The following is a 13,406-nucleotide window of genomic DNA, read 5'->3' on the forward strand; positions in this document are numbered from 1 at the left end:
TGAACTATGGTGAATAAGAATTGCTAATTTATATCGTCTTCATTCCTGGTGATAGGAATGTTGCCCAGCTAGAGGAAAAAGGGCTGGTACTCACTGTCATTTCTGTCTGCCAGAGGATTTGGCACTGTTACTCCCTTAACTTGTTCCAACTGTGATTGCGTAGGATCACTTCACTTGTAGGTAAATACATCGAGCTTTAGAGAATTTGAGGGGTGTGTACCATTACTTAGGCTTAAGATTCTTGGGAAAAACTGCATTGTCCTGATGTAAAAGGAGCTAGAGTGCCTACTACAATACAAATAACTAATGTAATATGGGGGGGTGTGCAGCTTCACCTATTGAATAATGGCTCTTGAGTTCATTCTGTTCTATGTTTCCTTCACCCAGGAAATAACCACATACACCTTTAGGAGGACTCTGATAAGCCAGCAACAGCCTCTATGGGTGGTAGATGGAGTCTTTTCCTCCCCGCCCCTGCCCATTGACTGAGATGTGACAAATTCTATTCAAGGAGACAACCTGTGCAGCGATTCTGCTGATCTGTGTAATTACCAAGTTAGTTGAAGTCCCTCAGTTGATTTCTGTCTCCTGCTGCCACCATCCAACAGAGAGACAGAGAAACTATCCAGGGGTAGGTTCTTCAGCATACAGCCTGTCTCTGAATTCTGAAGTGATGCTCTGTACTGTGCATATCCAGCTCCTATGGATCGGGATACTTAGTGATATTCCATGTTGAAACTGAGAGTGGAAGAAATACCAGTACTGGTCTTTTCACTTGTATTTTTTGTTTTCTAGGTATTTTATCAAATGGCTAGACTTTCTCCTACCTGCTTGTTCTCCTCTGCCGTAGTAGCAGTGAGAACCCACCTTGCACCATGTCTTTGCTTTACTGACTGCTTCAGGTTCTTGTGCTTTCGGGAACTTAGATTCTTGGATTCACGTGGTTACTGGCGTGATGTAAGTTTTCCTTCCAGCAGTTATTTTTTACGTGAATGATAGATCATATAAATTGCTAAGATGATGAACCTCCTCTCTTCAGGTAAACCCTTCCCAGGGCTTGCATCCAGTTAAGGGATAGCCGCCTTTTCCCATGCCAAAAAACAAACCACCTAACAAACCCAAAACTGCACAAAAAACCAAGGGGGGAAAAAAAAAAAAGGCAAGCCTTTTCATGTTTTCCTCGTGTTTTGGGAACCGTTGAATTGTGCTACACCAACCTGTATCTTCTTTCTTTGAACTGAGTAAACATAACTCAAGAGAACTGTGTGCTCAAGCAGTGAGAAGTTGGTGACAAAATTGATGTGCCAGCGATTTGGTGTAAACTACATGGTTAAATTATGGTTTCAACTAACTATTAAATAGAGATTTTAAAAAATCAGGATTTTCCCAGCTATAAGAACCCTTTGATCCCACACGACACAATGAATCCTATTTTAAGTTAACTTTCAAATTCTTGAAGAAGCAGATTGGCACATTGCAAATGCATAAAGCATTTTTCAGAGGCCCTGCATAGTATGAAGTACCACAAAAATTCACCTATAAAAATGAAATTAGCCACACAAACTCATGTTTAATGTTTCTGTATGTAGCCATTTTGTTACCCTTTTTTGCCATTTAGGAGGGTGCAGTTGGTGCCTTATACTGCTCAGAGTATTCGAACTTCGGAAGATTTAATTTAGTAGTTTAGAATGTTTTCTCATGGGCTGAAGTAGAGGAAAATATGATAGCATAAAGTTCAAATAGCTTTGATGTAGTTACATGGATGTACAGTAATATCTGAAAATAAACACATCTGTCCAATTTTTAGAATTTTCATTGTATTCTATTTCAGAGGTTGCATTTTCTCACAAATGTTAAAATGATGGGAAAACATAAAATGGTTTTGTTTCATCTTAAGCAACAAAACTAGACTGAATTTCATTTTCAGGCAGTCCTGTAATAGTAAAATTTTACAAATTTGCATTGCTGTAAATACGTATTTCTGTTGAGACTTTAAATAGTGTATGTAAATACTGTCTTAGGTTCAAAAATGTTTGCTTTAGGAAAATGGTAAAATATAGGCCAAATGTGGCATGCCTAAAACCCCATAGCCTATTTCCTTTTGCCCAGGATAGAACTTCCTAATGGAAGAAGTTCAGAGCAGTAAAATACTGACTTGGTTTTCCTCAGTTCATCCTCTACCAGCTTGATTTTTTTTTTTTTTTTTTTCTTCAAACGCTATCATCTTTTTCTCACCAGTAATTCTGTAGGTAGCTTTTGAATACCGTTCTTCTGTCTTCTATTGATTTCATTCCAGGCTAGATTTCTGCTAGAGTGTTACACTAAATTTATTGAATAATTGCAGTAAGGAATGTGAAAGCACAGGGCTGTTAAACTGGTGAGTATCTTTTTCTGATCTAGGCTACAGCTCATCCTTACTTTTTGGTGCTTAAACTGTCTTCTTGCTTCTGACTCTCATATTATACTTTTGATAGATAGCACTTTGCCTTTAAAATTATATAAAACTATAATTTCTAAAGTGATTGCTTTCCTATGATTACTTCTGATGTAATCTCTATTAAAACCAGCAGGTATATATATATTTTTTTTATTGTGGGTCAAACTGTGAATGATTCTCACATGAATGAATGGTGTGTGCTGGGGCGTTGCTCCCACACACCACCTACTCTTCTGCTTACATCTGCTGTGTTGCAGTCAGAACACAATGGAACACTCCCCCCCACACTCCCCATACCTTCCTCTTAGCATGAGTCCCCACCACCCATCTCCATCAAAAAGTGTCCAACAAACGACAAGGAGAAGATTGAATTTGGGTTATTTCTCTGCTTCCTGGTGGCCTGCTGTCTGCAGGCAAGAGCCCTTGCAGCTCTTCTTCTAGGGGAAGGAGCAGAGAGTTAAAAATCCCTTCTGTGTGTCAGGAGTTCTAGCAACTCATTTCAGTTTAGTTCAACCCAAAGGAGAAGTTTAAGTGTGATTTTTGTCTCTTTTGATAATGTCTAAATTTCCATTGCTGAACACTGCACCAGTTGATCACACCTTGTAAAAACTGTAGGTAACACTGAAGGCGGGAGGCATTCCCTCTTGGGATCTTAATATGTCACATAAAACAGTGATAACAATGTGGGAAAATACTGGTTTTTTTTTTTTTTATTCAAAGGTAAGACATGGAAAGATCAAATTCTTTCCAGGCTGAAAGTAATTCTTATTTCATGCCATCTTATTTGGCTACATGGAACATTGGGCCAGGAACAGCTGAATCAATAATCAGTCTAGCAAGAGCTATCATTATATTTTGCTTCACTTTAGTGCTCTCCAATGCAATTCAATAGCAAATGTGAAGGTGGCCGAACAGTATGTAGAATGGAGTACGATTTGTTGCCATTTTGTCTATCACAGGTTTAGATATTCCAGTACAAACACTTGCAGGATTTTGCTGAGGTTGTCGATAGTGGTTTTGTCAAGGTTTTCTTCTGTGTCCTCCATGGTGTGCCATACTGCAGGAAAAGGGGATGGAATCAGATGCAGGACTGGAACCCCTATAAGGAAGAAAGTGAAATTTAGAGAAGAAATATTGGAGCAGTTCTGTTAAGCCAGTTGATACGTCACCATTTAGCAACAGAATCAGGTAACTACTCAATAAGCTTACTTTATAGAGGAGTGTGTGTCACTGCAGCTTCCTTTTACCTTATCTTTTTTGAAGCCTGTGACTGCAGCCCATCCATTTCATTGTGTTTCCCAAAACTGGCACCTTCCTTCCCTTTGAGTACTTTTCCCTGTTTTTTTAAGGCATCTGTAGCTAGCGGTTTCACTGTGATGCTTGCTTTTTTGTTTCTGAGATCCTTTGCATTGTAGTTGTTGATCCTGTATTTAGGAGCTATGGAAGGGCAGAGGAACCACTGCAGCTCCCCAAACTGAAAACTGATTACCATGTTCTTGTGACCGTGATAAGATTGAGCACTTTTTGAAGCATTTTTTAGTCCTCTCCGTAAATGGTAAAATAGGGTGTCTGTATTTTTACTCTGTAAAATAGAACCACTGTTATCCTCAGATAAAAGAACTTCCATTTGGAAGGATCTGTATCACTGCATATCTCTCCCTCTCCCCCCCTTACACATACTGCAGCTTCTAGGTAAAAGAGGAGTTAAATCAGTCTTCTGCTTCCTGATCGCTTTTTGAGGGGAGCACTGTTTCTCTCCAGCCTCTTTCCTGTTCTACTGCTTTTCCTCTTTCGTTTTTCAGCTGCATACCACTAAGGAATCTCTTCCCTTCACTAGGTGTTAATCACTTTATTAGAAAAGGTGTAGTCATTGTTTTCCCCTATCAACTTCTCCCATGTAGGACTTCTGATATCCCTGGACACACATGTGATGGCTGTGTTGGTTTTGTTGGATCTGGGCCCTGCCATGGTGTGAAAAATGATGAAAGATTCATGGACTTGAAGAGCCATTGAGCAGGAGACAGTAACCATAGCTCAGTGAAGAGAGCACTTGCTTGGAAGTGGAGAGGTGTAGCTGCTCTCATGCCTGCTTCCAGAGCTGTGTACCCATTTTACATTACTGAGTAGTTAACCAAGCATAAGCAATGGTAAAATTAGGGGCTGGATATGAAGATACCTTCCTGCTTTCCTAGGTAGATACCCTCTTCATTGAACTTAGTGTTACGTTCCTTTTGGTTAACCCTTCTCTAGCAGTATGACTCTTGTAGTCCTTGCTGTGCAGTGGAAAACTCCAACCAGAAGAGTTTATCTACTACCCTTTTTTGACCCACCTTAGTTTTGAAGATGCTTTTCTGAGTGCTTGAACAGAGAAGGCCATCAGATCCGCATCCTGAGCTCGGACAAGTGCTTTAATCACTGACCTGTAGCTTGACAAGGTGGCAGCAGTAGTACAACTGCTTTCCCTTTCTTTGATCGCATCCCAAAGGAAAAGAATGAACGCAGAGTCAGAGGCCATGGCATAGGTGTCTGCCAGGAGAAATGCTTGGGTAGGGAATCCCAGTTTCAGGTATGTGCCTAATTCCAGGAGGGATCTCCGGCATATTGTGTGTCCTGTGCTATTTCTGCTGGCTGCTCTATGCACCTTTCCCACCCATCAAGCTGGCAGCTGTGAATCTCCATTCTCTTTAGGGATGAAGACTTCTAATTTGAGTGTGTGAGGTTTGCAGGAGTCGGTGCCTTCAAATTTAAACAGGCAGTAGTGAGCATTACTGTAACTTTGACAACAGATCTTCAGAGACTTTTGTAGTGTTTGAAAACACCCTGGAGTGTTTTGCTGCTCCTAGAAATAGTAACTAGCTGGCTAGTGTGGTGTCCAGTATATCCAGTGATATCCCACTGGATCAGAGTTGCTTATCTTTGTAGGACATTACTGGTGACAGAAGTTGCCATTATCTGTGTGCCATTGGAGCTGTGCTCGTGCAAAATGATAATGGGGATGTTTTATCACTGCTTATGTTCGGGTATGTTTTTCAAAGCTGTGACTCTTGGCCTGTGTAAAGTTGGATTTGGAAGCCTCAAGTTGGGGCAAATAAGCTTGAAAAACAGGTTCATATGCACTTGCTCATTCACTAAATGATGCGTTTGTTACTGAACTTATTCTTTAAAATATAACAGTTTTTGGTACCTCTTAATAAAAATGGAATGTGGTCATCTTCAACCAAGCCTCGATGTAAAGTAGTCTGGAAATACATCCTTTCAACAGGGTGACTCTTCAACAGATTCATGTTGTGTAGCTCTTGCTCTGTAATTCACAATGAAAGTGATTATTACGACTTTTGGACAATATGAGGCATGTTAGCACTTTTTAATTATTTTCTCCTCTCATGTGGAAGCTTTTGTCCACGTGAAAGAAGAAGAAGGAGCTGGTGACTGTCTTTTGCATTTTTTTAGTATTTTTGCAGAAGTGAAAACTAAAACACAGACATGAAGCAGTTCCCATGAGTCACAGAGTGATAATCAGTATTTGTTTCACGGCTTCCAAGTGTCTTGGGATCTTCCTCATTTATTTTATTCATTAAATATTAAAATCTTCCTATAGGTTTAAGATGCACCAAATTTAACATTTACATTATTAAATATTGTAACTGTAAAACAATCTAAAAATCTCATTTATGGGACTGAATATGTTCAGAAACTACACATTAAACTTTCAAATTCGTCAGAAGCCCATACCCCTCTCCTTACCAATTGCTTGAAGCCTCTGAAACCATCCAACGGTGTTTGGAAAATAACTGGGGAAGACTGGGTTTGGTGCACCAATTAAATCCAGCAATACAAGCAGGTCCTACAGAAGAAAGAATCTTTAATATAGAATTCTTTACATTACTACACCACCATCAACAGCAGCAGCAGCAATGAAACCTCTTGGTTCTTGTATAGGTCATGATTAGGTCTTTGATAGCTCCAGCCAAAGATCTGGCTTTTCTACTGTGGTGCCTGAGAAGAATTAATTAGCACAACCCAATTTCGGACTGCATGGCATTGTTTGCAGTTTGTATGTTATATCCCTTTAAAAGAAAAACTATGGTAGGTGGGGAGAAAGAAGAGGAAATTGCTTCTTCCCCAGAGAACAACAAAGCCTGTCAAGGGAAAGACATTTTATGAGTCACAAGATACGGTGACCGAAGAAAAGTGTCTCAGCAGTGAGGAGGGAAACTAGAAGGCAGTAGGGAGAAGGGAGCAGAACACCAGAATGTTAGTAGGAATCAAAGGAAAACAGAAAGCTTGCTGTAGTTTAGCGCTGAGCTAGGGGGAGATTTGTTCAGAGACCGATATTATGTCTGTGCTCTTTCCTAACCTCTTCCAATTGCCTCTCTTGAAGAAGGTGGGTATCCTAATTTATATTCTCATAAATTTGTGTATTTTGATTTTTTTGTGACTCTTCCTCATACTTGCCTGGAGAAGGTCTAAGCAGCTTCACCTGAAAAGCTCTTGCCAACTCTCTGTTTTATCACAACTCATAAAATTTCCACAAGTCTGCTTCTTCCTTTAACTTTGGTGGGGTTTGTGGTTGCTTGGGAATTTGGCCAATTACTTATTAATTAAATATTAAAAAAAAATGCAATTTACTATTACTCATTGGAGAGGTGAAAGCTACTTACTATGCCCTGAAGCTGATTTGTGGTTGTTGAACCAGGTGGATGTGGAGTAGATACCATTTTTTGAGCTAAGTGTTGAGATCCATAGAGGGAATCGGAAGGGGACCACCGGACAAAGGCTTCTTCACCATCAAAAAAAATGAGCTGAAGTGAAAGGTCTGGTCTTGACATCGAGCTGGTCTGTTGGAGTAAGTTAAAAGTAACATAACCAATTCTGGCCAGAACATTAAAGAAAGGACAAATACTGTAGTCATATAAGCAACATCAGTAGGGGTATATTTTCAAGATACCCTATGCAAACCTACCCATGGCTGTTAAACACATGTTATGGTGTAATAGTGGTAGTGATCAGTCATTATTACTTATCTAGCATGGTGACATGTCCTCCAGTCTGGTATCATTTTGGTTGTGGTTAAAAGTTTCATTTCTGACTTTGGTGGACATGCAATGAGTTTGTTGAGGCAGGTCTGCAAAACCAGGTAGCAGAAACTTCATCTCAAATAATGAGGAGACACGTTAGCAACAACACCTGATGTGAGTGCTAATATTATTACTTGGTAGCGCCACAAAAGAGTAGTATCTCTGCTACAGTTGTGCATCAGTGGAGGTGAATTATCTATTTTAAAGCTGACGGTTCTCTGAGGGACAAAGAGCAGTCAGTCATGAGAAGAACGACCATTTATTTTCCTTCAGGGGGACTCAAAACCACCCAGGCGACTTAACCCAAAAACCAAAGCACAGAGAGTGCAGTACATACACCCTTCCCCTTCAACAACCAAAAATATCACAGCAGTAAAAACTGAGAATATATATATACGATTAATGTATTTAAGGTCACAAAGGAGGCATCTGTGTGAAATTTCTTCCCAGTGTAGAAGGAACCTTTTTTTCTCTCTCTGTTTGTGAACTGAAGCCTTGTTTGCACTGGCAGCGTTTCCTAATAATCTGCAACATGGCTAAACCCAGTTTGGTTCCGCAATATGAACAGTTTTGGGAACTGTAGCCTTGGCAGTTGCCATAAATATTTTAACCCCTCTATGAATGAATGTTACTTCAAGTGAAAGTGCATGATGTGGTTAAAAAGGTGGGGTCACTGGCAACAGTCATGTCCTGTATGGGCTACGACTCCCAACTAGCTGGAGGTGATCCAATATAAACAGCAGTGGAAAACTTCTCTAAAATGTCGCTCACAGAGGCAAGATGATATTGATTATTCTCGCAGTGATATATGGATTTCTCCGATGGCAATGCTTGGCTGCCCTTTGTCCTTTGCACAGGACAGAGCTCTTGATAGCAGCCATTTTGCATTACATTCTGGAGAAAACTGTATTAATACCATTTGAATTTTAGAACGTAGTATTTGTATTTATTATTGTTACTGTTTAACATATTCCCAGGTCAGAATAATGTAGAGAGATGCCTGCCCTTTAATTTAAACTTACTCTATATAACTGGAGAAACATCAAGATAAAAATCACAGCTTCATGTCAAAGTATAAATAGATTTGGCTGAAAACATAATGAAGTCTGTTATGTTACTATGAGCAGAGCAAAAAGGTCATAGCTAATGTATTAAGCAGATGGTTCCCAAAGTATATTTTGTTAACAGACTGTACAAATGGTAGCCTGTGCAAAGTAATTAGATTGCCTTTTTGTCAAATGCTGTCATCTTACATGGTAAAATAATTTAATCAAAAAATGATGTATTACTTGCAAAACATTCCAGTCTTTAAGTTGGTGTGCAGGTTGTTCCATAAATAATCATCAGGCAAATTTATTCTAAATGAAGCTGCTAAATGAAAGCATACCTATTACCGGAGTGCTTCGTTTTGTGACTAAATACACTGGCATATTCTTAATCTTCTAATTCTTAAATATTCTAATGTCAGAAGGCACCAAATCACTTTCTGGAAACAACTGCTGACAAGTAATCTTAACACCTGAGCTGAGTGTATTATCCACACTCTGTAAAGCGTTTGAGAGACCTTTTCCTGTGAAAGCTGTTAGTATATGAAGTATTCTTCTGTAAATTGTAAACACTGAACCTGTAGGTGGCACTCATGAATCTGTAATCCTACAAGCTTGTAATCCTAAGAGCCTGTAGGATCAACCGATCTTTGTGCCCAGCAACGGCAGCAGCGCTTTGGCGTGGATTTTCATAGCACAGGTAACGCAGACTGACAATATTATATTATTACTTGACTGTTTTCCTATATTCAGCCATCACTCGCTTCATAAATAAACTATTCAAATTGATAAAGGGAGAAGAAAAGCTTGAAATCATTACAGGATGGAGGGGTATGAGTGTAACTCTCCTGCACAGCAATGAGTTTATCTGTCTCCCAAAACAGAATACAACTGAAAGGTTTTGAAAATGCAAGATTCGGAAAGCAACAAAACTTTGCCAATGATCCTAGATGTTACTGGATACGATAGGAGCTTCCGAGTAGGGTTCTGTGCCTTTTAAATAGAAAGGAGGATTATATCTCGCCAAGTCTATGAAACATGTATTATTCATGTATAAATTGTTATTTTTACATCCTATATATTAGATAGTTTTTAGATAGCCACCCTTTGCATCAGAAGTTTTTATGTGATAATGGGCCCTAAAGTAGTAGATACAGATCTCTGTTCTCTTCTTGAAGTCAGTGGAAGCTTTACTATAGGCACGGTGACCAGAGAATCAGGCACGCATGCAATGGGAGAGAACATGGAAGTGCCCTGAGGCCTACTGCTATTGCAAAAACAAACGAAAACGGAACAAGCAAACTACCTTGATTAACTGAAGCTTGTTATCCAGGGCACGTGCCAGCTCCAGTATCATAGCACAAGGCACGGCTGAATCAGTTGCTCCTACAAACACTCTCTCCTGCCATTGTTGTCCAAAGAATTTTGAGTCATAGTGGCAAGCGAGTACTAGATGGCGTTTTGCAGAGGGGTTGAGAGTGCTGATGATATTTGAAAATGTTTGATACCCATATGGTGTGTATCTCTGAAACGTATCTTCTTCAATTTCCCAACCAGCCTGTAATCTTTGAAGACGATACTTGATATGCTGCAATTAAAAAACAAAATGAGATTAATATTGCTTGCTTTGGAAAGATGTTGCAGACAAATTGTCACTAGCTAATTAATAGTGGCACTTAAGCTTATTTCTGTAAGTTCACGGTATTTTTAAAAGATAAATTTTATAGAAAAAAATGTAATGTCACTATATAAAATAAGCAACATCTTTGCTACCTGAGCCTTTGACTGGCTCATTTGCTTTTCATTTCCCCCTTCTGACTCTTGTCTTTGGATTCTGAGGGTGCTTTGAATGATTGCCCATTTATGTGACACATTAAGATCTTGATCTCTGAAGTTTCCAGGCCAGTGCTTTTTCAGGTGTACCCAGGACAGGTTTAATATTTACCTCTTCAAATGTAAACTCAGTTGTGCCTTTAAATTATATGTCAGAACTGGCTGCAGAGAACTTGGTGTGGCTATTTTGACAATGACCACACATAGATGCCACAGCGGTATAAAAAAAAAAGCTGGTTTGTTTGTTTCGGGGCGGGGGGGGGGGTTACAGCTTTTCAGCATCTGTGAGAAATTAAAAAAAAAAAGCTGGTTGGTTTGTTTGTTTGTGTGTGTGGGGGGGTGTTACAGTTTTTTTAGCTTCTGTGAGAAATCTGCCTTTCAAGTGATGTAAGTTGTTTACAAGGCTATAAGAGACAGTCTGATTCCTGTAAATTAAGGAGAATTAAACATTTCAGAACAACATTTTAAAAGTGAAATCCTGTAAGTGTAGCCCATGTAAAGATAAAAAATAAGACAGTGAATCTATAAACGAGATCATTCATTTTAGGTATCTTCCTACCTAAAGAGAATACCTCTAAGAACCCCAGTTATACTTAGTACAAGTTCTGGCTAACTCAGGGCCATCTCTGTTGAGCAACTTATTTTTATGGGTCCCTAGAGTGCGCCTTCAAGGCAGATTCCTCTCTCTTTAAATAAACATTAGGAAAAGTCTCTAAGGGGAAAAAAGAAAATAGACTTTGAAGACTTGTCCTGCTCTTAGTGAAGTCAGTGGGAATATTGCCATAAATTTTACCGCTAGAACAAGCTTCCATTTTGTTTGTGGTCGCCCTCTGAAAGCTTTTTTGGCGTTGTATGGTCTATCCGCTATCTGTAGGCAGAGCAAAGGACGTCTGTTATGGATGAAGGGGACTATATAAGCCTGGATGGAGTTCCCAGTGCGCACTAGCCATGACTGGCACTAGCCTTCTCCCTTAAAGGAGTCTGATGCTTTTTCTGTGTCTTAACAAAGAAATGTCATCCATTTCAAACTCCATTGTGCTTTTACAATGGAAGACTCGTCTTTTTTTCCTTTGGTGAGGGCCTACTTTAGTATATGGCGTTACCTTGTAACAGGATGATCCTGTTTTGAACATGATTTGTGGTTTTCTAGCCTAGGCTCAGCTGTTTTTTTGTTTTTCTTGCTTTTTCCCCTTTCCTTTGGCTGCCTTCCAGGGTATCACTAAGAAACCACAAAACTAAATCTATAGAGACGTGCGCACACAGACACACACACACAAAGCATAAAAAAAAGCTGCATTTTTCCAGCCTACCCATTGCAGAGTGGCAAATAAACTTATTGTAGTTCGGGCTATCTTGGAGCTGTTGAGTCACTGCCTAAAGGGTAGGGGAAGCCCAGTGAGATGTTGTGAATGTCTTCTAGAAAAGTCGGCCGTACCACTGTTCTAGTCTCCCACTTGGCTAATGTAATCCCGAGCCCGCACGGCACACAGTCCTGAAGATGCCCACGCCGTGAGTGCAGAGCAGAGGTGCCGACAGGGCAGCAGCCCAGTCGTGTGGTAGCTCCTCATGGCTCAAACACAACGTGCTGGAGCTTTTACTGGCTTGGGGCCAGGTGCGATCGGGATATGCTAGCCCAGCGTTAGTGCACTGGGCCAGCGGAGCTAGCGTGGTACTGGGACCCGTGCTGCACTTCCTCATGTTGACCGTTTCATCTGCCTGCCCATCTGATCCCATTTCATGTTGGTACGCCCATCTGAGGCAACACTGCAGGGGAGCGTAACAGCATAGGACCTCTCCAGAAAAAGGGCAGGGGGGTTGTCATTTATTTAGTCCCTGTGTAGGGATTAAATCCCAAGGGATTTGAACCACTGACCTCAAGCCTGCATGTGTGAGGGAAAGGACAACTGTTGTGTTGTATTTTGGGTGCCAAACCTGAGGTGAGCTTTTTAATTTAAAACATAAATTTAAAAATCATTCTTTTTAACTCTTTTTTTTTTTTTTTTTTTTTTTTCATTGTGCTATGCAAACCTGGGAAATAATGTCAGTTAAGTGCAAGGTGTGTCATGTAGGCTCTATGCAGTCTAGACTCGAATGACGATAGAGTTCATCCTACCAAAGGAAAGGAATGTGTCTGTCCCCTTAGTGGTCGCTAAAGGCGCTACCAGAATTGAGATAACGCGTGTTCTTAGAGATTTTCAGGAAATGTTGTCTTACCTGTCGTACGACATAATTGCCTGGCGATCCCGAGTATCTTTCTATCAGGATAGGGTGCAAGTCATTCTCCCACATTGCAGAAACATCTGTGTTCGATGCAACTTTTTGAATAGCCTCAGAATCTAAAATTCTTGGTTGGTGAGAATACTGTGAAAAGGAGAAAAAGGGAAAGATTGCCATAGCTATAACTGTCACTAGAGCATGGCTTTCTTCAGAATTACAGTAAATGTGATACATTATGCTGTTTTGATTTACTGACAACAAAAAGTAATCTTAAGAAAAGCTTTTATCTCAAAAATTATTGACATCTTTAAGTTCCATGGCTTCTGTATCTTTGATTTCCATGCAATTTATACTAGTGTTAAAAACATGGGAGAAATTTTTACCTACCAGCTGTAAAATCTCAACCCATGATTGGGTTCTCTCTTTTCTACCATCTTAATTCTACATACACACAGTCATGTCTGCAACTATGCCACCTTCAAATGAGCTTCACCAGAAGCTTTGTTTTCATTAGTAACGTTTAGCTTTATGCTGTGTCTACGTTACGAGGTGCAGTACCGCAAAGGAATGCGTAAGCTAGCTCTGTCCCAGAAAGAGTGAAGCTGTGTCGTCGTGGCGCCTGCCCGCTGCGGCGGTATTGGTGTGACTGCGCGGCATAGCGCAGCTCGCTTGGGGCTGGCTGGGGTAGACATCAGCTTTGTGACACATGGGTTAACCTCAGAACTGGCAGCTTGTCTCCTGTGACAACAGCTAGTAACGCTAGCTACCTCCCAAGCTGCTGCTTTTCTGTTGCCT

General features: G+C 40.2%; 1 protein-coding gene across 1 annotated transcript; it reads right to left on the reverse strand.

The window, feature by feature from the left end:
* Window positions 1-3,220: 3,220 nt before the first annotated feature.
* On the reverse strand, window positions 3,221-12,751 carry QPCT (glutaminyl-peptide cyclotransferase). The gene is made up of 6 exons (XM_009637209.2): window positions 12,609-12,751; window positions 9,868-10,149; window positions 7,099-7,275; window positions 6,182-6,281; window positions 5,622-5,738; window positions 3,221-3,536 (listed from the first exon to the last, which is right to left on the reverse strand). Exons 1-6 carry the CDS (start codon window positions 12,681-12,683, stop codon window positions 3,391-3,393), a joined length of 897 nt encoding a protein of 298 aa, XP_009635504.1. The 5' UTR covers window positions 12,684-12,751; the 3' UTR covers window positions 3,221-3,390.
* Window positions 12,752-13,406: the final 655 nt, after the last annotated feature.

The sequence above is a fragment of the Egretta garzetta genome, unplaced genomic scaffold, assembly GCF_000687185.1.
Source record: "Egretta garzetta isolate BGI_Z169 unplaced genomic scaffold, ASM68718v1 scaffold130, whole genome shotgun sequence".
In the NCBI taxonomy this organism is placed as follows: domain Eukaryota; kingdom Metazoa; phylum Chordata; class Aves; order Pelecaniformes; family Ardeidae; genus Egretta; species Egretta garzetta.